The 21,373-nt window shown below is 44.7% G+C and overlaps 1 protein-coding gene across 2 annotated transcripts in view; it reads right to left on the bottom strand.

Annotated features, from left to right (window-relative positions):
* Window positions 1–7,529, bottom strand: part of TBC1D8 (TBC1 domain family member 8) — a 47,918-nt gene extending 40,389 nt beyond the window's left edge. For both annotated transcript variants that reach the window (XM_042866864.1, XM_042866865.1), the window contains exon 1: window positions 7,403–7,529. In XM_042866864.1, the coding sequence (XP_042722798.1) occupies window positions 7,403–7,529 (127 nt within the window). The remainder of the gene's footprint in view (window positions 1–7,402) is intronic.
* Window positions 7,530–21,373: the final 13,844 nt, after the last annotated feature.

Genomic DNA, 21,373 nt, shown 5'->3' with positions numbered 1-21,373 from the left:
CATTTCTTCAAAGAAAAAAGAAAAAAAGCTAACTAAAGGTATTTTATAACCAACTGGTTCTCAAATGCACAAAAACACATTTATTCTTTAAAAATAAGTTTCCTTATACCCCCATAAAAAGATTAAAAGTTCCGTTATGAATTATCCTGTATCATGCCCATAGCTTGCAATCTAGACAAAGAAACATGTTTACAGTAAGTTAATCTAACATCATTTTCTACTAAACATACCATATCTTCCAGACTAAAAAAACACAGGCTTATTTCCTGAATTGGTGTTAATTATCTACAAGATATTTTGAAAATTCACAGAATCACAGAATATTTTGGGTTGGAAGGGATCTCACAGTCCACCCAGCCCCAACCCCTGCCATGAGCAGGGCTGCCCCCCACCAGCTCAGGCTGCCCACCGTGCAACCTGGCCTTGAGCCTCCAGGGATGGGGTCCCACAGCTTCTCTGGGCAGCTGTGCCAGCACCTCACCAACATCAAAAACTCTTTTAAACCTCTGAGAAACTAGACAGTGGGTGATCAGAGCTGAACTCCAATTAAAAATTGGAACTAGCTTAAGAAATAATACCTATTACTTCCATCTTTTAGGACAATACCCAAGAGACAACCCAAGACACTAACAATTTTTTGTATGCTGCTCTGCTAGGTATAAAGACTCTCTCCATAGAACAATGAGAACGTCTCTGCTTACCTCCATCATAATTTAAAAGGCCCGAAGGAGATAATGAAAGGTCTTCATTGAATTGGAAACCAGCACAACTGGGCAGGTATGCAATAAGGCATGTTTTAAGGTTCCCTGTCAAACTGAACCCAACAGAGAATACGGGGAGAAGAACGCTATAGCACCTGAACCCACATTTGTTTGCAGAGATGCTCAGCAAGAGGCCCCTGGGGACTGTGGGGACTAGCTTAGGACTGTTCAGAAAAGTGACTGGTGGCTATGCTTACCTATATTATGCCAGAGCTCTGTTTTAAGTGCCTACAGTTTCCACTGAATCAGGCTGCATCATCTTTGTTAGATACAAACACCAATGTTGGATTTAAGGATTTAAAAGCAGAGTGACAAGCTCTCTCCTCAGAACAAAGTGATAGAGCATGATGCATGTCTCTGAAAGTTCAGAGCTCCCTTTTACTGTTGCTTGCTATTTCTGTTCCCCAACAGATATAGAGGCAGTATGAAAAACAAGCCTGGGCAGCAAAAGCTGCAGCCTGACAAAACACTTTAATCAATAGGAAAACGCTCTTACTGCAAAGTGGAAGTAGTCAACAGTGCAGGTTAGTTTTGAGCAAACACTGATTTGCAAGGAGAGTTAGCAGCCATAAGCACAGCTGCTCAAGCATTAGAATTTGGAGGAAAAAAAAGAGCAAATCACACAATTCAGATTTTCATAAAATAAAGTAGGAGCTGCACTACAGTAGGCACACAAGCAGCTACCACTGTGTGGTGATTCAGATGGAAATCAGGAGTCCCCGTGTCCATCTGTCCACTCCAGCTGTAGCAGAAGGGTGGTCTTCTCCCTTGGGGCAAGACGAAGAGCAGAGGCACCCTGAGAAATACTTCAGCACATCTTCATCCTCATGTCCTGCACCTTGGCTAGAGCAGCAGTCCATCCCCAGGAGGATGGAGACAGTGCAGGACACTGGCAATGAAGCTTCTGCTTACCAGCAGTGGCTCCCAGCAGAACACCTGGGGGCTTCCTTACATCTTTCTTAACATCTTAACAGGATTTTTCTACAAGTTCGAAGCATGGGTTGCTGCTTTCACTTAGATTTTTCTAAAATCTATGTTTTTGTTAGAGAAGCGCTGTCAGTTGCGAAGGCTACTAACAGAACCTTACTGTCTTAGCTTAACACCAGACATTTGTCTTTGTTGAATTCTGCTGAATTATGTAAATAGATTTTGACACAAAGCAGTACCCAGGAGTCAGTCTCTCCCAACAAGCTTCTTCTCACCCCCCCCCCATAATAAAAGTTAACAGAACTTATTTGGGTAAGCATGCAAGAAAAAAAAGGTGAAGAAGAGCTCCTCCAAGAGCTGCACAAAGACAGCGTTTCCCTTGCAGCAATGAAGTCTCACAGATGCTTCGAGCATTTATTAATCCAGGGAAGCTTAAGCACTCAAGTCCTTCAATTACTTCCAACTCGTGCTTTTCCAGATCAAACACCGTGACTTGGGTAGGTTTTCTTCTTCCTCTTTTTATTTATTTGTTTACTTTTTGAACTTGGCACATAGAAACACAGGGTTTAAGTGCTGGTCCCCAGCCGGCGCTGGGCGAGCGTTGAGCTTGCCCTGGCTCCTGCACCAGGTGATATGGCCACACTCACAGCACACCCTGCCTGTTCTCAAAGCCCCAAGGGCCACAGAACTGAAGGCCTAGCCTCTGGCATTGCAAAAAGTACAGATGAAAACAGATTTCTGCCTGAAAACTGTTGGGAACAGCAACGCCCAAGCATATAGCCCTGTAAATTACTCAACACAGGCCGTCGCTCTGGGCACCGTGATAAAAAACCACCCCTTGTGTTTCTGGTAGATGCTGTAAATAAAGCTAAAGCGAACCAGGCAGTGTTACTTGAACTCCGCCACTAGGCACTCTCAATTACTTTCCTGTTGTCTTCTAGTCTGTTTGGCCTCCACAACTGAAAAATACAGAGTTACTGTGGCTGATGACTGGTTTGCAGCATTGCCTAGACTGGCAGGCTGAGCAAAGACAACCTGGAGTCCTCTCTCCGCACACAAGTGCATTCTCACCTTTTGTGCAAGAATGAAACAGAGACACAAAAAGCAAACAAACAGAAGGAGCCAAGAGCAGCACGTGGATTTAGATGTGATTGCTGGGCTTGGTAGGGAGCAGTCACAACCTCTGTTGCCAGTGCCTGAGCCATGTGCTCTGCTGGGGAAAAGCCACATGAGCAGGAAAGTTCAAAGCATGCTACACAGAAACACGGGGAAAAAATGAAAGGGAAGAGGAAATCACTTGCCTGTCTGAATTCCAGCTGAGGGCAAGGCTAGATAAAATTCTGACAAGAGTTTAAGCTTTTGGTAAACTGTTTGCATTTCCTCTTCTCCTCATGCAAGGTTTCCAAGAGCTCTTCCTTACGAAAACAGAGCCATGAACACAGGCTTGGGCACTACCAAGTATCCTTTACTAACACTGTTTTCATGTCATCTTCCTCTCTTCCATCTATTGCATAAGGATTTTTTTTTTTGGTAGTTAGAGCTCAAATTTTACTTTTATCTATCCAGTAACTTCCGTTGGTATCACAGATATATTAATATTAGAAGGCAACTTTCCTTGATTCTGGTAGCCAAGCTATTTTGAGGTCTGTATCAGGATACATCCTTTAAAAAACTACTTATTCTGCCTTCAGGCTTTCAAAAGGTTAAAAAAAATAATAAAGGATATGCATTTGCATACACTACTGAAAATCGAAGTCTCGACTGCATTTTTGACCCTCTCCTTCTAGAGTACAATAAGTAGAGGCAATCAATACAGGATTACTATCTTAGACACAGGAAACGTCAACTTCTGTGGTCTCCCTCTCTCTCTCTGAAATAGACTGCATCACAAGATTATTTATCCTGACCTTGGGAAAGAAACAGGGCTAATAAAAGCTGATTGCAGTACTATTCAGATTGGCAAGTACAAAACAGCAGCAGATCACCTTTTGCTTTTCAATTACCCGAAAAAAAGGACACCAAATTTACCAACACTCACTTTGTTCTATGCATTGAAATTTCAGAATCCAGCCAAGGGGAAAAGAAGGGACAGAGTTCTTCCCGTGTAACTAATCACAACTAGGAGGTGCTCTATGGACCAGTCTGAAAGCCATCACTCTGCAAGAACTTTATTTAAAAGAAAAAATTAAATCCTAAAGCGAGGACTTCAATACAACTGCTGCCAATAGCTTAAGCTGCTCTCACATTTACTTTTATTGAAAAAATAATAAGGTTCAGATTCATGTACAGAAGATGTTTCTTTTTGCCAGTGCGTTATTTGACATCTAAGACTGTATAAAGTTTCATATAAGCTCAAGGAAAAATTCATTTATCTTTAAAATCTTCATCCTCTGAGAATTACAAAAGCTTTAAGACCACATCCATCTTGGAAAGTGCCCTGAGATGAAAACAGTTGAATACTAGAAGAGTATTAGGGAGAAATATCGTAACTAAATAAAAACACGAGTAAAAGAGGAACAAAATGTAATCTTTTATTTATCTACTTCAGGGAAGTAGCTGAAGAAGCAACTATCTCAAAAAGTAAAGACAAAAAGCTGCTTGAAACAGTTTACCGACTTCAGAGTTGATTTTAAAGTTTTACTTAACATTATAAAAGGTAAAATTCACAAGTGCTTAGAAGACTCCAGTGGTATTTATACACTAAAAGCATGCAGTGTCAAGTACTGTGTAAACAAACTGCAAAATTAGCTGCTTGGGAAGAGTGAAAAGTTACTCTTAATCCAGTGCCCAGGACAAAAACATTCCTAGCAAGTCACAGAACACACAGCTTTGCTGTCAAAATTCACAAAACTAATCTAATCAAAAAGGAAGGTATTCAAGGTATTAAAATTAGGTTAAATATTAGTTGTTAATTAAAAAGAAATTGTAATTCAGTTTCTAGGTATTTCTAAACGAGGTATTTCTAAACATTACCAATTTCCCTCCTGAGTCTCTAATTTAGTCTTAGTCTCAAGTAGAGATGCAGGCTAGCTGGCAAGTTAAACATTGACTCAAAAAGCATGGGAAGACAGAATTGCATTGATCAGGTCATGAACAGTTAAACACTGTCTCCATCATTTTCTGTACCTACTGTTTGCAAATCCAGTGTACTCTCAATAATTGCCCTAGAACATAAATCAAATTACAGTAGCAAATACAGTCTCTCTCTTACCAACATCTGCTCACAGTCCAACTGAAACACAGTGCCCAAAGAAAGTAAGGCGGGTATGGAAGGAAAGCACTTTCCTTTGATAGATGTTCTCTACTTCATCCTTGAGGAATTAAATCCATGTAAAATACCCCCTCCAGCTGCGCTAACTTACTCTTACATAATGGATAAAATGCCCTCGTAAGGAAACAAAAGCGTCCTAGAAGAAAAAAAAAAAAAAACACGCAAGAATGAGAACAGGGCAATAAAACAGATGTTCTCTCATAGATTCAGGGAAAACACCACGTAGCAGCAGCAACCACAAGGGCAGCTCAGCTGTTGCACGATCCTGACGCCACTGTTCCACTCTGCTCAAAGCTAATTATGCTGGGTGGTCCACTGCACCATCTGCACACTCTGCTTATGAAATCTAGCCTCCTTGGTTTTGTTGGCTGCTTTTTTTTTTTTTTTCCTTCTTGATCCCCAGATGGTTTCTAACACAGCCTGAGCACGTGCAGCCTCAGGGCAGGAGCTGAGAGACTTCCTTTGACAGCCACCTTTTTGTTCATGAAATGTGCAGGGCCTTCACCTCTTTCCAGCCTCTATCCTTCTGTCAAATTTAGTTCCCATTGGCCAAGGCTCAAGCTAATAGGTTGGATGTCAGGGGGAAGTTCTTCTCTATGAGAGTGGTGAGGTGCTGGCACAGCTGCCCAGAGAGGTTGTGGATGCCCCCTCCCTGGAGGTGTTCAAGGCCAAGTTGGATGGGGCTTTGGGCAACCTGGTCTAGCATTAAATGTGGAGGCTGGCTGCACTGCCGGCAGCCAGAGGGTTAGAGCTTGATGATTCTTGGGGTCCCTTCCAATCCAAGCCATTCTATGATTCTATGATATTAAAGGGAAAAGAAAACAGATATGGACAATGTTCCCACTTAAGTCTTGTTTCGCCAGCAAAATAAACTAATTCTTCTAACTCAGTGCTGACAAGCTGTAGAACCATTATTCTGAAATACAGTAAAACTCTTCTAACCTTTGCATCTGTCAGTTTGGAAAATGCAGGTACCAATAACGTCTCCATAAAACAAGAATTGTGATGCAGCTTTTGCACCAAAAGGAAACAAATGTACCAGCCAACCCAAACTGTTTCTCCACACAGGTCTCCATTTTGAATGTAACCAATCAAAATTTAGGGGAAAAAAATTAGGGGAAAAAAAGTATCTACCTTCAGCTATCCTTCATGGTCTCCCGCACTTGATATGGGACTCTAATTTCCAATCGTTTTTACACACAGATATATTTCAAAACCGTTTATGAGAGTCAGAATTCACAGTTCCCTTAGCCAATGTTTTCTAAGACAGGAGTGGCTCGGCTTTGCCAGCCAAAAGGTCTGTGCAAGCCCGTGCACCCTAGGTTCAGAAAATGATTCACCTGAAACGTAACCAGATAGAGAAGCATTTTGTTTTCTTTTAAGTTTGCAAATCTCTGCCACGGAGAGCTCGGGGCACGAGGAGTAGTATTTGCGGCTCCCAACCTCATGATTGTGCTGGACTCGAATCAAGCAGCTGTAAAAGGTTATTTTTAACTCTGAAAATTAATCCACACAGCCCTCATGGTCACAAAAGAGCGGCCTGCAGCTTCCTCACGGGGGGCAGGGGAAAACCTGGGGACAGGCTTTTGTCTCACTGCCAGAGAAAGCCACTGAGTTACCAATGCTTGCGTTTCATTCACCGGTGCCTGCACTTCAACCTGATACAGCGCCTCCAGTTCGGAGGGCTGCAGCCCTGCCCACGGCTGCGGTTGGAACTGGATGGGCTTCGAGGACCTTTCCAACCCAAACCATTCCGTGATCCTGTGATGACTAACGCAACGGGAGCCCAGCCAACGACAGGTTGGGGGCTTCGTCGTGAATCCGCCGCTAGGACACAAACTTCGGGAGGAAAACACGCACAAAGCAGCACTACCTACTGGCGTGGGTCGACAGTTCAAGAGCAGAAGGTTCCGATAACACAGACCTAATAACGCAGACCTGGAAAACACTGTGAGAAAACCTGATCGTTCTCCCAAACACACCAACCACCTTTGCAAACGGCGATGCTTAAAAAGTAGAGAACAAGCTTCGCATCTGCTTTTAAGCCCCGCTGCCGGGAGAGCGCAGCCTCCCCCAGGCGTTTCGGTGTGAGCTCCGCCGCTCGGCTCTTCGCTCCGACTTCGCCCGAGCTCCGCGCACCGCCGCCCGCGGCCGCACGCCGCGCCGGGTCCGCTCCCTCGCACGGACCCCTCCGTCAGCCCTCGCTCCCCGCCACGAAGCACGGCCCCGCTCCGGAGAGAAGGGAAAGCGAGAAGAAAGTGCAGCACCAAGCTGAACCCCGAACCGCCGGCGGGCAGCTCCCGGTCACGGGTTGCCGGGAAAGCCGCCTCCGGCCCGAGACTCTCCCCGCGCCTCCCGAACAAAGCGGCCGCTCCGCCCGCCCGCAGCCCGGCTCCCCGCGCACCGCCGCCAGCGGGCCCCGCCGAGCCCCGCGCCCAGGTACCGGTGAAGCGCCCGCCGCCGTCGCCGTGCCCCCGCCGCCGCTGCAGGACGAAGTAGCCGCTGCTCTTCTGGGTGACCCAGAGCTTGAGGGCGTTCTTCAGTAGCACCTCCTCGGGCTTCAGCCACATCTCGCCCTGCCCGCCGCCCCCCGCGGTCCCCCGCCGCCCGCTCACATCGCCTCCCTCCGAGCGGGCCCGGCCGCCGGGAGGGGCGGGGGGCGGAGCGCGGGCGGGGGCCGGCCTCCTGCTGCCGCGGGCTGAGTGCGGGGCGGGGGCAAGGTCCGCTCCTCGGCTGTGGATCGTGGGTGAGGAGCTTGGGGAGGTCGGGGTGCTGCTGCGGGAGCTTCGGTTTTCCGAACTGTGCGCTTCCTGGAGTCCGGGGGTGGCCGTGCGGGCGTCCAGCGGCCCGCGGGAACGTTCACGGGCGGACTGCAGTTGGCTGCCGCCTCGTAAAAGCCGTGCGGTCTGCGCTCCTTGCCATCCCGGTGTAATGCGGTGCTCCATCTCGAGGCCACATCTCGACTGCCGTGTTCACCTCTGGGCCCCTCGCTACGAGGAAGACGTTTAGGCCCTGGAGCGTGTCCTGAGAAGCGAAACGGAGCACAAGTCCGTGAGGGGTCTGGAGCACAAGTCTTATGGGGAGCGGCTGAGGGAACTGGGATTGTTCATTATGGAGAAGAGGAGGCTCGGGGGAGACCTTATTGCTCTCTGTAACAGCCTGAAGTGAAGTTGTGGAGAGGTGAGGGTCGGCCTGTTCTCCCAGTAAACAGCAGTAAGACAAGAGGGAATGGCCTCAAGTTGCTCCAGCTGAGGTTCAGGCTGGGCGTTAGGAAGAATTTCTCCTCACAAAGAGCAGTGAGGCAGTGGCACAGGCTGCCCAGGGAGGTGGTGCAGTCACCATCCCTGGAGGTGTTACAGAATCATGTGGATGTGACACTGAGGGACGTGGGCAGTGGGCATGGTGGTTGGACTGGGTAATCTGAGTGGTCTTTTCCAACTGTAATGATTGTATGATTCTACAATATGCAAGCTGTGAGCATACTACCTGTCTGCTATGAAAAGAAAAGCTATTGAAAGGAGATGATGGGAAGCCATATAACAATGTATTTAAAAATTAATGGCAGTAAGAAGTGGTTATTTAAAAAGCTCTTACAGGATAAGAATAGCTCAGAGGTTCCCCTGCCCCCAAAACAATCCTGGGGGACAGTAAGTCATCAAATGCTTGGTGAGGTGTGGTGGTACTTCCTCCCTTCCCAAACAGCTGATCAGTAATTTCCAGTAGTGTTTTTGGAAGTTTTTTACATTCAGCTTTGGTTTTGGTCACAATGATATGAGACCTAACAGAGAAGAGAACCATATTGTGCACATTCACTTTAGTTAATGCTGTCTTGAGACATGGTTCTGGTCTGTGTTGTGGAGTCCAACCAACAGGATCGCTGACTACACCAGACTTGGCCTAGCCATCATCAATCAAAATGTTAAAGCTCATGCTTTCTTAGAAATGGCTGAGAAGGGAAAAAAAAAACAACAACGGAAGGATGGCCACAGACATAGGAAAGAAGCAACACAGCCACTTCAGCAACAATCCTGGGTCAGCAAGGGTTGCAGAGAGGAGTTGAGCATGTTTATTATACTATTATTGTCTTATTTAGCCAAAAAACATGCAAGGAAAAAGTCACTGCACATACGTTTCTTGCCACTGAATGATGCAGCCTAAACCTGCTAACCAGGCGGTCTTAGGTAAAGCCAAGGGAAGGTTTGTGAACATGGAGAGAGCCCTACTGGGATGCTCTGGCAATTTCCATTCTGTTTGAAATGAGTTTGGATGGTGTATGGGCAATAGTTTTATCACGCTTGTGTCTATAGAGGCAAACAGAAACAGAGAGAATGGGAATCCAGTAGGTTTTTAGATACATCATGAGATGCTGTGAAATTTTACACTTTCCCACCTGCTTTCTTACATGGTCTAGGAGAGAACAGGGCTATCTCACACTGCATTACTCAAATGCCTCAAAGTCAGAAGGCAGAGAAATAACTTAAGAAATAAGTGAAAATATAACTGGAAGGAAAGTTCTGAAAGAGAATGAGGTTTCTGGCCTTATCCCTCCCTTGACACGTGCTCCAAAATGACAGTACTGGAGGTATTTATAATGTCATGTATCATTCTTAGATTTAAGCAACTAATAGCACCAGGCAGGGAGCCTGCTGTTCAGATGGCTTCATCTTTTTTCATTCATAAAGCACGCTTGTAATTTTTTTCCCTGCAAATCACTGAGATGCTGGGGAAGAGAGATTCCTCATGTGTGTAAAGTGAACTGTGTGTCTATGGGCAGCAAACGAGCAGCCCCACATGCCGTAGGCTGGGAGAAGTGAGTTCGTTCTGTTCCCAATACTTGGTTGGTGGAACTCCTAGATGACAGAGTCCAGATGGAGCAGAGGCAGCAGTGAGTGTGGAGAAATAATGCATGGGTTTTTAGGAAATTAATGCATATGAACTAATGCAACATTGGAAATTTAAGCTCCTGGCAAATATATATAAGGAAAGGTAACTAAAATACTTTTATTCCAGGATTTCAGGCACCAAAGAAAAATACTTTGTGGAGATTAAACAACAGCTGCTGTTTTCAGCCCTTTGTGATCTGCAACCCTCAAACTTTTCCACTCCGGACTCCAGTGGTGCAGTTGTCAGCGGGTGTCAATGCTCTTGCTTCTCAGAGTTGCATCTCCCCTTAAAGCCACTCACCAATTCAGAGGTCCACAGCCCTTTGGCTGGAACCACTGGGCTCACTGACAGCAGAAAAGAGATTTTTCTAAAGAACTGAGCCACAGTTCTGCAGATTCTCTGTACTGGTAGTTGGCTGTGTTTGGAAAATACTTTACCTCCCAGCTACGTTGAAACAAGGAGCAAGTTACACCCTTGGTCAGCACCCAGCAGCAGGCTGAAGCACCCAGCACACTACTCCCAGGCACAGGGTCACCTGTGAAAGGACATTCTATTCACTCACCAGAAATACCAGGTTCTCACATAGTGTGGGGCTGTATTTCATAGAATCAACCGTTTGAGTTGGAAGGGATTCTAAAGGTTATCCACTCCAACCCCCCCTGCAACAAACAGGGACAAATACAGCTAGGACAGGTTGCTCAGATCCCCATCCAGCCTGACCTTGGAAGTCTCCAAAGACATCCACTACATCTCTGGTCAACCTGTGCCAGTGCATCACCACCCTTATAGTAAAAACCTTTTTCCTTATATCCACTCTAAATCTTCCCTCTTTTAGTTTGAAACCATTTCCCCTTGTCCCCTTCCCTTTGTATTACCTGCTCTGTAGTGCCAAGTCTGCAGCACAGATCAGGGAGAGAGCAATTCTCCTCCACTAAAGTCTGGAGGGACCATGCTTGATATATTATATTAATTTCAGGGAACTTTAGTGTTTAAACAATGCAGATCTAGTGGAAGCAGATTAAGAAATGAACAACAGAAGTTTTTAAAGGTTCAAAGCTGACTTGTGAGCTCAGATTGGGTGCATTGGATGTGTGAGTAACTTGGCTGAACGTAACAACTGGAGTACAAAATAGCTGCCTGCAAATATCAGTGTGTTGAACAGAAAGAAAGAAGACAATGTATTTACTGCATTTGAAAAGTAATTCACCAAAAGCAGAAAGAGAGGCGTTTTTTGCAAAAATTGAAGGCTAGGTTAAATACTAAGCAGATCCTGCTGACCACATGTTTTTTTTTCACTGTGCAGAACAATGTGCTGAGGGACCAGTGTCATTTTAGAAATAGTAAAAGATGGATCATTCCCTATAATGTAATTTGGGGATTAGAAAGATTAGATAACTAAGTAAATGCCTCCCATGCCCTGCTAATGTCTTCCTTCACTACAAGAAATCCCCTACAGGAGGGGATTTTTTAAGATGCTTTGAAAGGCCTCTGTAAACTTTTTCTCATCAGACACCCTCCCAGATATTGTCCTGTTGGAAAGAGGCCATGTTTGCTTCTCACTTGCAGAAAATCCACTTCAAATTTGGCAGAGACAGGAGGGCCTGAAGGGAAATCACAGTCACTCGCAAGGAGCTCCCAACTCCTGGCAGCATGCCTCCATTGAAACCACTCTGCAAAGACCCTTCCCTCTAGACGTATCAGATCCTGGGAATCTGCAAACATAATTCTTATGCTTAGATCTATTTAAAAAATCCAAACACAAGACACGTGTGGGTTTGTAATGATCCAGGAGGTGGCAAAGGTACGCTACACCAAAGGTCTTCTACGCTAAGGACAGTTGTGGAAGTGTTGGAGAATTCTCAGCTATGTTTCCAGTGTCCTTAATGATGGGATTGCAAAAGCCAGCTCACGTTTATGGGGCTGCATGTTTTTGTCTTCCCACCTGTTCTGGTAAAGTAACAAAATTTATGACCTGTAATTAGAGGCTTTGTTTATTATCTCTGATTAAATTAATGCCTGTGCAATAATGAAGATATAAGAAGTCATAATATACTCTCGGGAGTAAGTGCAATTAAGCTACAGGCATCACTGTAAAAACAGATTAGAGGTCTTGACTCATGGTTTTGTGCAATAATATTTCATGACTTTTTCCCTGTCAACAACATAATAAATATGTTTATATTTCAACCAGCCAAACTCAGTTCTTTTCTCAGATCTTTTACTGAACCACTGAGGAGAGAAAGTAGTTCAGTTTGTCCCACCTATTTTTGTTGCTGATTCCACTTCTTGTTTTACTTCCAGCATCACTCCATGACTTCCAGTTGCAATTTCTGCAATTTAGGACTGACATACCTCTTCTGGGAAGCAGATGATTGAGGGGAAACCCAGGCAGGGGTTTTCAAGTCACACTTTTCTGCAAAGGATGGCACAGGGACCGTATCTTGCCCTGCCAATCCCTTGACCAACTCTGCAGTGAGTTGGGTCTCACCTGCTTTCCTCCCCATCTGCAGTGGATGCAGAGGTCTCTTCACCACAGCTTGACAAAACCCATTGGTAAATGACCCCTGGAAGCCAGGAGCAGAGGCAGTCATTGGTGTGGAGAAAAGGTTCTTCTCACATTCCCATCCAAGATATTCTCCTTGCCTGTTTTCCAGGGCACCTGGACTCAGAGGTGTTTGTATTCTCAAATACACAGCTGAGGGTAGACCAATCCTCCCAGCACTTTCCTTCATTACTTACTTTGACACTGAAGTAAGACACTGAAATTATACTGGTACAAGAGGACAGCCCCAAGAAAGATGCTGCATTTCAAGAGTATCATTTATTTCTGGCATGGAATAGTCACTGTACTGTAGGGAAAGGAAGAGCTGCCCTCCTAAAATATTTTGGCACTCCTCAAAGGGAATGAAACAAGCAGCCAATGTTTTAATACCTTTTAGAATTTAATGAACTAAACTGAGTGATGTGGGATCTTGAATGACAGTTGAAATAAGTAAGTGGTGGAAGAATCAGCAGTGAAGGTGTAGAAGCTCTGTAAGCTGTGACAAGGGAAAAAGCCCAGGGTAGGCAGAACAATACTCCCTAAGCAGCATTTCCAATGCCGTTTCTCTAATTGCAAGTTTCTGCACAGCAGTGAGGTTTTAGCTGGGAAAGCAAGTGACCTTGAGGTATTTGGTCAATACCTTGAGGTACTGCTGAGCCAACACACCATTTGAAGTGTGGCGGCTGGCACTGCAACCTCAAAGGAAGCTTAAAGTGGAGCAGCCACTTAGTAGCAACTTCCTCTAAAGCTGTTTCCTGATCCAAAATCCTCATACTAATTCACGTTTCAAGATCAAAAACTCTTCAATTGCTCAGCAATAGTTAAGTGATTCTGGGGGTAAAATGGAAAAAAGCCCCCGACCGTATGCCAGCTTTTCTCATAGTGCTACGTTTTGTTCCTGTGTGAAGATGGGCGGTGGTATTTCTGCCATAGCTGTCTTCCGCTGGTCCTGGTACAAGATGCCACACCAAACACAAGATGCTGGCAGAATTTGCACTTTGTTTTGCAGCACTTGGAGCCAGGGCCCTTGTTGTTTTGAACATTTCCTTGAGGTGCTTACTGTGTTTTTCCTTTGAATATCCACGCACCAAAATATCACCCAAGTGGTCAGTACAGCCTTTTTGAACCCTTGAAATAGCTTTGACCTTTTCTCTGTCCATGCTAACTCAAGGCACACAACAGTGCCCAGAAAGGCATAACAGTATGTGGTCCTGCTTACAGCTACAGTGGTCTTCATCCTGCCTGTTCCAGCACGGTCTGATGCTGCACTGCTGCTCCGTGGGATTTATCATTGTGAACACAGGACCTGACAACCAACATTAAAACTGGAAAAACTCCACCACTTTCCCTTTTCTCTGATCCTGTTTGGTAGTTGTGGTGGAGACGGTAATTCCCAGCACAGAGCTTGGCACTGTGCTATGACCTGAACAGTCCCAGTGTCACTGTTGGTAGAAGCTACCATTTTTGCTCTCCTCCTGCGCATGTCAGCCCACCTGGGGGAACAGCAATTGCAAGAATGGCAGAACTGTGCCATAACACAAACCCTGTATCACGCAAGTGTCAGTGCTCTGACACAACTTTTGAAACGTGTACGTGAGTGCCTTTGAAATACCCTTTCAGGTAATTTTTCAAGCAATTTTTGACTCACTTTTACACACAGGGGTATCCCCAGAGGAGCATTTCTGTTTTGATTCTTACATCTTCCACTGATCTGCTATGACATCCAAGGCTGTGCTGAGACTGCTGGCAGCCCATCACTGATGCTGCTTGGGAGGAAGCGTGCTGCACGTGGCAAGGGCTGGGTTTGAACCTGCTGACTTTGATCAGCATTGTACTTCTGCTTCTACCTGACATTGTATTTTGAAGCTTTTCTTAGCATGAAATTCTGTGATTTCCTCCTGTTCTGGCTGCTGGCCAATTTCAATGCGACTCTCTCCATTTCCACAGAACTTGGAGGCCTTTTTTTGCCACCTTTGCTTTTGAGGGTGGGCAAACAAGGGCTTTAGTCCTTGAAACAAACATGGCCACAGAGCAATGAGAATACAACTCCAATGAAAATAGCTACTTTTCTTCCTTACTTTTAAAGTGTTCTGCTATAAATTGTATTTTACACTGCTATATGTATACATGCATATATTTACTGGACTACCAGTTCACGTGGTTTCTAAGGAAGTCTTGTGTTGTTTTCTTCTCACTTCAGCAAAGCCAGTAACTGAATGTACCTTCCTGGTTTATATTCTTCTCAGGAATAAAATATTCATCACACACTTAGGGAAATGCACCCAAACCATCTGCCTACCCTTTGTGGGAGGAGCAGAAAGATTTGAAAACGTGATCCACTTCCCTCCCTGTTCACACAGATGAATGGGTTCACTTGGAAGTCTTTTCTTTTAACCTTAAGTTTTAATTAATCCTTTTTGTAAATCTTAAATCCACAAAATCTTGATCTTATTAAGTTGCACTGTGGCAATAGTGACAAAATCTTTCTATGTGTCTATTTACCTCCCAAAGCAGTATCTCCTTTTACACATTGAAGAAACCCAACAAGCCAACGAAGCCTGAACCTTCAGCAGCTATTCTCAGCTGCTTTGGAGCATGCAGGTTAAAACCTAGTTTTGTAGAAGTAATCGGTCTCCCATTGACAGTGATGGCAAATGTGAAATCAATTCCTTTGGAGTTCTCGTGCTGAGCATCAAGTGGAGCTCTAAAAAGTAGTTTGTGCTTTTGAAAACTCTGGACTTAAGCCAGAGCTTTCATCTTCTTATCTATAAAAATGGAATGTGGCTTAAATACCTCTCTGACAGCTCATGAAGATTCATTAATGTTTATAAAACACTCGGAATTGAAAAGTATTTCTGATTATTTATTAATTTCTTCTTCCTTCACGTTCCTTTCACGTGTCCTAGAAGAATATTTTGTGAGTAACACAACCAGCAAAACCCATAATGGCCTCCCACCTCCCCCTCACTGTGGCAGGCTCCCCATACCTCTTCCCCAAACCTTTGCATGGCATTTGCATTGTTGGTCCCCTCCATTTTTCCTTCTCCCCTGCCCAGCTGATGCATCTTTCAAAGCTGGACTTCCTGGAGGCCTCTGATCCCCTCATCATCTCATTTGGATGAAATGTGAGTGCAAACATCAAGGTGAGCCAAGCTCGCTTGAAAACATTTGGTTCATGCTTGTAAGTCCATGCCAGGAGTTTTAGAAAGATGGTGAGGACTTCAAGGCCTCGCTAGCATGAAATACCGAGGGAACTGTCTCACTGTCCCTCAGAAAAGATGTGTTTGTCTTTCCTCAGCTCGTGTTCACAAACGTTCCTAGCCCATTATTAAACTACCAAAAATAAAACGCTTCTGGTTCAACATTTTGTCCCATGTGTCCTCTCCAGCTGCTGCCCAGGCACAGACCCTGCACCAATGAGCGCACTGTTCCTGTTTTGGGCTGTGATGTTATCGCAGTGGGATGAGCACTGCCCATGAAGGGCACTAAAGCAGCGCATTTTCTTAACCCTTACTTGACAGTGATAGTTCTTGGCCAAGAACATATCTGACAGAGAATGCTGACATAGAAGAATGGAGACGGCTGTTGTTTGCCTCAGCCCTTGCCAGCTGAGGTCTCTGGTGCCACAGTTGCGAATTTACAGCACTATCTAGAGTAGGAGTGATGGGCAGCAGCTACAGTTAGTGCATGGGGACAGCTGCCTTCATGGAACCCTGTGAAGAGCTTGCTCTCACCCACCAGTGCCATAATAAACCAGAGAGGGGGACCAGCGCGTGAATGAGGCATCACTGCTGCCTGCAAGATGGCTGTGCCAGACTGAGGGAACCACTGTCATGTTGATTAGATGAGTTTTAATGCTGTGATAGTACGATGTCTGTGCTGTGGTTGCTGATGCCAAACCACAGGCTCCAGCGAAATAGTAGGTGGCTGAGGAACAGTGCCCTTCTCCAACTACACAGACTGTGTGCATACATCCTTGGTGTGATCTCTGTGAGAAACATGGGAATGACTGGCAGCCAGGGGCACAGCTGGATATTTCTGCAGATGGTGGTTGATCATAGGGAAACATTTAAGAACACAAGCATGGGATGCATAGTGCATGAAGCAAGGATCCTGAGAAGAGCCAGCATTTCCCCCTCTGGACAAGGCAATGTCATATTTATAAGTAGGAGGCTTCTGCCCACTATTCCATTATTTGACCCACCTTACCATCTTTTGTTCTGGCATGCATAGTTACATGCTGAGGTCAAATCACCCGATGGGAAAAGAAGGTTTAATTGTATGTGAAACGCTTACAGAATGGTTTCAGCTGCTGAAGGCAAAATGGCTCAGCCTCCCAGCTTGTTTGGATGCCAATGTGCTCTGTGCCATTTGTGTTAACACAGCACTCTGCTTCTGCAAGAGAGTCAGTGAAGGACACCAGTCTTCTGCAGTAGGCAGGGAGAGCAAGAGAAACCAGGGATGCCATACGGCTTCCTATCTCTGTGTTGCAAGTGGCACACTTGTGCATTTTTGTGCGTGCATGTGTGTAAGAGTTTTATGCTGTAGATACTTGTTGCCTGTTCTTCCTTTCCCATGCACTCCAAGGCCAACAGCATTTTTTATCCAAAATCACTAACCATTTGCAGAACAGGGAACATTTTTTCTGCCCCCAACAGATTCCTGTCAGGTTGTCTTAACTAAGAAGAAAACTGTACTCTACTTCCTTGAGTAAAGAGTTTCTTTTTTTTTTAATAGAGGAAAATGAGAATGTTCATATTTACACTGTTCCTCATAACAGAGTCACTGCTTTTGTGGTACCTCTTCCATTGTCTCATCTTTATCCATTAGCCTGTTCCAAACCTCCTGTTTGTAACTGTGTAAGTTAACACAGTTGTTTCCAGACATGGCAAGATTTAAGCTTGAAAAGAATTGCAGAAATAAGTAGCTCAGGCTTAATGTAGAAACAGAATAACTTAGGAAAAGGCTCATCACCAACAGTAGTTTAAATGCATTTTTAGGCTACTGACTTGTTGGAATTCCCTGACAGGAATAGAAGCTGCTTCAGAGGTGTGACAGAAGAGCTCAGGATTTTGCTAAGGAGATGTTTAAACATTAGCTACTGTTCAGCATATGCATGAATAGGGAAGAAATAAAGGAAACTTAATCTCTTAAGCAATCTATCTATTTTTCAGTAAAAAGAAATGCTCACGCATCACCATAAGGATGTCAGAAAGGCATTAGCAGAAATTAGAGAAACTTAGTGAAAAGCAAATCTGCGCTTTCTTTTTCCTGTACGCCTTTCTTCAACATTCAGGGCATCATGCTATGTGTCTCCAAGGAGTTTACGTGCTTCCATTGACAAGGCATTGGCCTATACTGAAAAGTAAGAGCATACTCTCTTACAGCAGAAATATGATCTTATGACATTGGATCTATAATCATAGTTTTATTTTAATGCTCCTTTCCAAACATCATTGCAAATACAGGTAAATAGGTAATCATGCTATCTACACGTTACATGTATGTGTTACGTTCTCCTTCCAACACAGAAATGCAGGCACTGCTCAGGACCACACCTTACAGTGGAGCAGATGGGTGGTCAGGCAGCCGAGGAATAGGCTGGGCTTCAGCCTTGATCTGAGCATACTTGGATTGTTTGATAGGTAAAAGTCTCCCAGCAATGACACTGAAAGAACTCAGATTTCCCACAACGTAACATATGGTCAAATTTACAGTCTCCTTTTGAGGTATTGTACTCACTTGCAACGTTTTTCTAAGATAATTGGTCAGATGTGGACCTACCCCCGTTTTTGCTGTGCATTTGGTTCTCCATAACAGGAATTACCTACAAAACACTTGCCAGGTAATAAGAGAGATGGTGATGACCCCTTCTCTAGCACTTGCTTTGCATTTCGTTTCCACCATGTTTCTTCAGACACCACTGAGAAGCTCCCTATAACATCACCTCAAAATTCAGTCACTTTGAGGTTGAGTCAAGAGTCTGACAACCCCAGCTGCTTCTCTTCCCTGGGCTGTGTCTTTCCACATCTCTGAAATACTGCCAGGTACCCAGGAGTGTCCCTCTAGGAGCACCTCTGTCACTCCAGCCCTTCCCATCTTTGTGACTTGAGGAGGTTACATGCATCACAGCAGAGTTATAGCTGCACAGAAGTTGACTTGCCAGCAAGTTGTTGCTGCCTCTCAGCAGAATTCAGCCAGTGCTGACTTCTCCAGGGAGGGAATGGATAAGGTCTCTTCTCTGTCCCAGCCACTGATTGTCATAAAACATGCATACGTTCTGGAATACTTTTGCCTTTTGGTCATGTCCAGCTAAAAAAGATTAATGGTCAGAAGATGATGGGGGGAGGGAAGGAGGCAAGGGGGCTGGTTTGATAGACTGACAAATAGACAATGTGATTGCATCAGTCTCATTTCCTTAGGAAACTAGGCTAAAAATAAAAGGCTTTATTTGCTCCTGGGAATAAAGCAGAATGTCTCTCATATCTTTACAAAACATTTGTTTCTATGTATACTTATAAACAGTCAGGATGGAAGAGGAAGTTTGCTCTGGGTTTTGAGAAGAAAGTTACAAGGAAGAGCTAGAGGTGCGTGAATTTTAAAACCTGGGATACCTTTAGACATACAACACAGCAACAAATGCAGAGTCTTGCACACCAGTGCAACATTATTGATGCATAAACTGTTGGCCTGCAAACCAGCTTGCCTGTTAGGCAATTTTTTACCTCTCATCAGAATGAATACACTTCTTCTTCAGTGAAGATGGATGGTGGGCTTAAGCCAAACCCTGTGTGCACTCTGAGATCAGCAGACTCTCACAGATGTAAGTGAGCAGCACAGAAGTTGCTGTATTTGATCAGATTTACAGTCTAGAGATTCCTGTCTGATGGTGACAAAGACTAGCTACTCCAGAGGAAACACTCCCCAGAACGGTCTCTCTTTTTACACATTCTGCATAGAAAATTCTTCTGGTTTATGAAATCTAAAATTACTATTTTACATTTTTATGAACTGGTAGCATACCGGAGTCGTGGTTTTACAGTAGTGCTTAATGGACAGGGAACCAAGTAGTTCCACATCCTCCAGAAACCTCTGACTGCTTGCTGTGAGAGATGACCAGCAACATAACATCGAAAAAGGGAACAGTTCATACAGCCCAGGGGGTCTTCCATCGTGGCAAATTGGCTGTGTGGAAGCATTTGTATTGTCCATCTCCTTTGCTTGTGCACTACCTTCTCATTTTTGTTTCAGTGGCCTATGCATGGAAGCTCCTTCTTCCTGGGACATGCTATAATTTCCATTACAGGAATACTAGGTAATCTCAACAAACACTGTACTAAGGACTACATAAACACGTCATTAGAGGTGGTCAGTTCTTGTCAGGATTTACCCTCAGCTCAGCTGCAAACTTGTTCTTGCTTCCCCGGGATGTTCAGCATGACTTCAGGAATGGGATCGCTCTATCCCATTGTAGAGGTCAAAAATGTGACATCTGAGCTCATCCTTCTACAGTCCCTCTGCAGTCAGCCAAGTGACTTAGGTGTCTGCAGGAGAACTACTCACTACTACCACCATCTATTAAAAATAAACAATGTTTCCCATTTCAGAATTTCAGAACCAAAAGATGCTTTTCTTGATCATTTTTGGCACTAGCCAAAAGCTAATGTCTCTTGTTTGGGCAGAAATTGAACTTCACATACATTTTAATATACGGCACAAAGCACGTGCCTATGTCTGCCTTAGGTACCTTATCTGTTGACTGTTTTAGGATTTCTTGGGTAACTTCTTAGAATCAAGTATGGCATCTTAATTTCAGCCTAACTTGCACATTGGAAACTGTTACCTGATTCAAAAAGCTTCTTAAACTTCAAAATCATTTACACATTCTCAGGAATTTTTCTTCTGTGCTTACTTGCATCATGACCTTTAAAGGAAAGTACAAAGGCTGGACAAAAAATGAAATAAATGGTAATCAAAGCAGCTGATTTTTTTTAGCTTGATCGCAAAAACTCAGTGTAGTTTCACTCAACTGCAGTAATATCTGAGTCAAGCCCTGTCAGGTGATCTTGTTGGTGGATGTGTTTACAAACCAGCAGCTGCATAGTGAGAAAGCAAGTAAACTGAAGTCCTTACAAAAGCATAAGTCTTCCATATATCTCCAGTACTTCTCTGTCTCTGTCTCTCTTTGTGTCTCACCTTCTCTCTCTCCATATTACTGATATTCATACAACCCACAGAGCAGAAATGGGTTGGAAGGGACCTCTGGGGACTAGCCCACTCCCTGCTAAAGCAGGTTCCCTGCAGTGGGTTGCACAGGAAAGCATCCAGGGGGATTTTGAATATCACTAGAGGAGACTCCACAACCTCTCTGGGCAGCCTGTTCCAGTGCTCTGTCACTCTCACAGTAAAGAATCTCTTCTTCATGTTGGTATGGAATTTCCTGTGTTGCAGTTTTCGCCCATTATCCCTTGTCCTGTCACTGCACACCACCAAAAAGAGCCTGGCCTCATTGATTTGACTCCCACCCTTTAAGTATTTATAAATAGTTATGAGATCCCCTTTCATCCTTCTCTTCTCCAGGCTGAAAAACCCCAAGTCCCTCAGCCTTTCCTCAATACTGGAGATGCTCCAGCCCCCTCATCTTCTTTGCAGGCCTCAGCTGAATTCTCTCAAGAAGTTCCATCTCTTCCTCTCTTTCTTGAACTGGGGAGCCACAGTACCTCACAAGGGCACACTGCTGGCTCATGGCCAAACTGCTGTCCACCAGAACACCTGAGTCCTTCCCCACAGAGCTCCCTTCCAGCAGGTCAACCCCTCATCTGTACTGATACATGCAGTTATTTCTTCCCAGGTGCAGGATCCCGTGCTTGCTCTTGCTGAAGTTCATCAGGTTCCTCTCTGCCCAACTTACAGGACTGTCCAGGTCCTGCTGAATGGTGGCACAGCCATCTGGTGTGTGTAGGTGTGGCTGGTGCAGCTTGTCAACAC

This window comes from Lagopus leucura, unplaced genomic scaffold, assembly GCF_019238085.1.
Source record: "Lagopus leucura isolate 7727_CA_CO unplaced genomic scaffold, USGS_WTPT01 Super-Scaffold_100001, whole genome shotgun sequence".
NCBI lineage: Eukaryota > Metazoa > Chordata > Aves > Galliformes > Phasianidae > Lagopus > Lagopus leucura.
The sequence above is the reverse complement of the archived record's forward strand: the minus strand, read 5'-3'. Positions and strand labels throughout refer to the sequence as shown.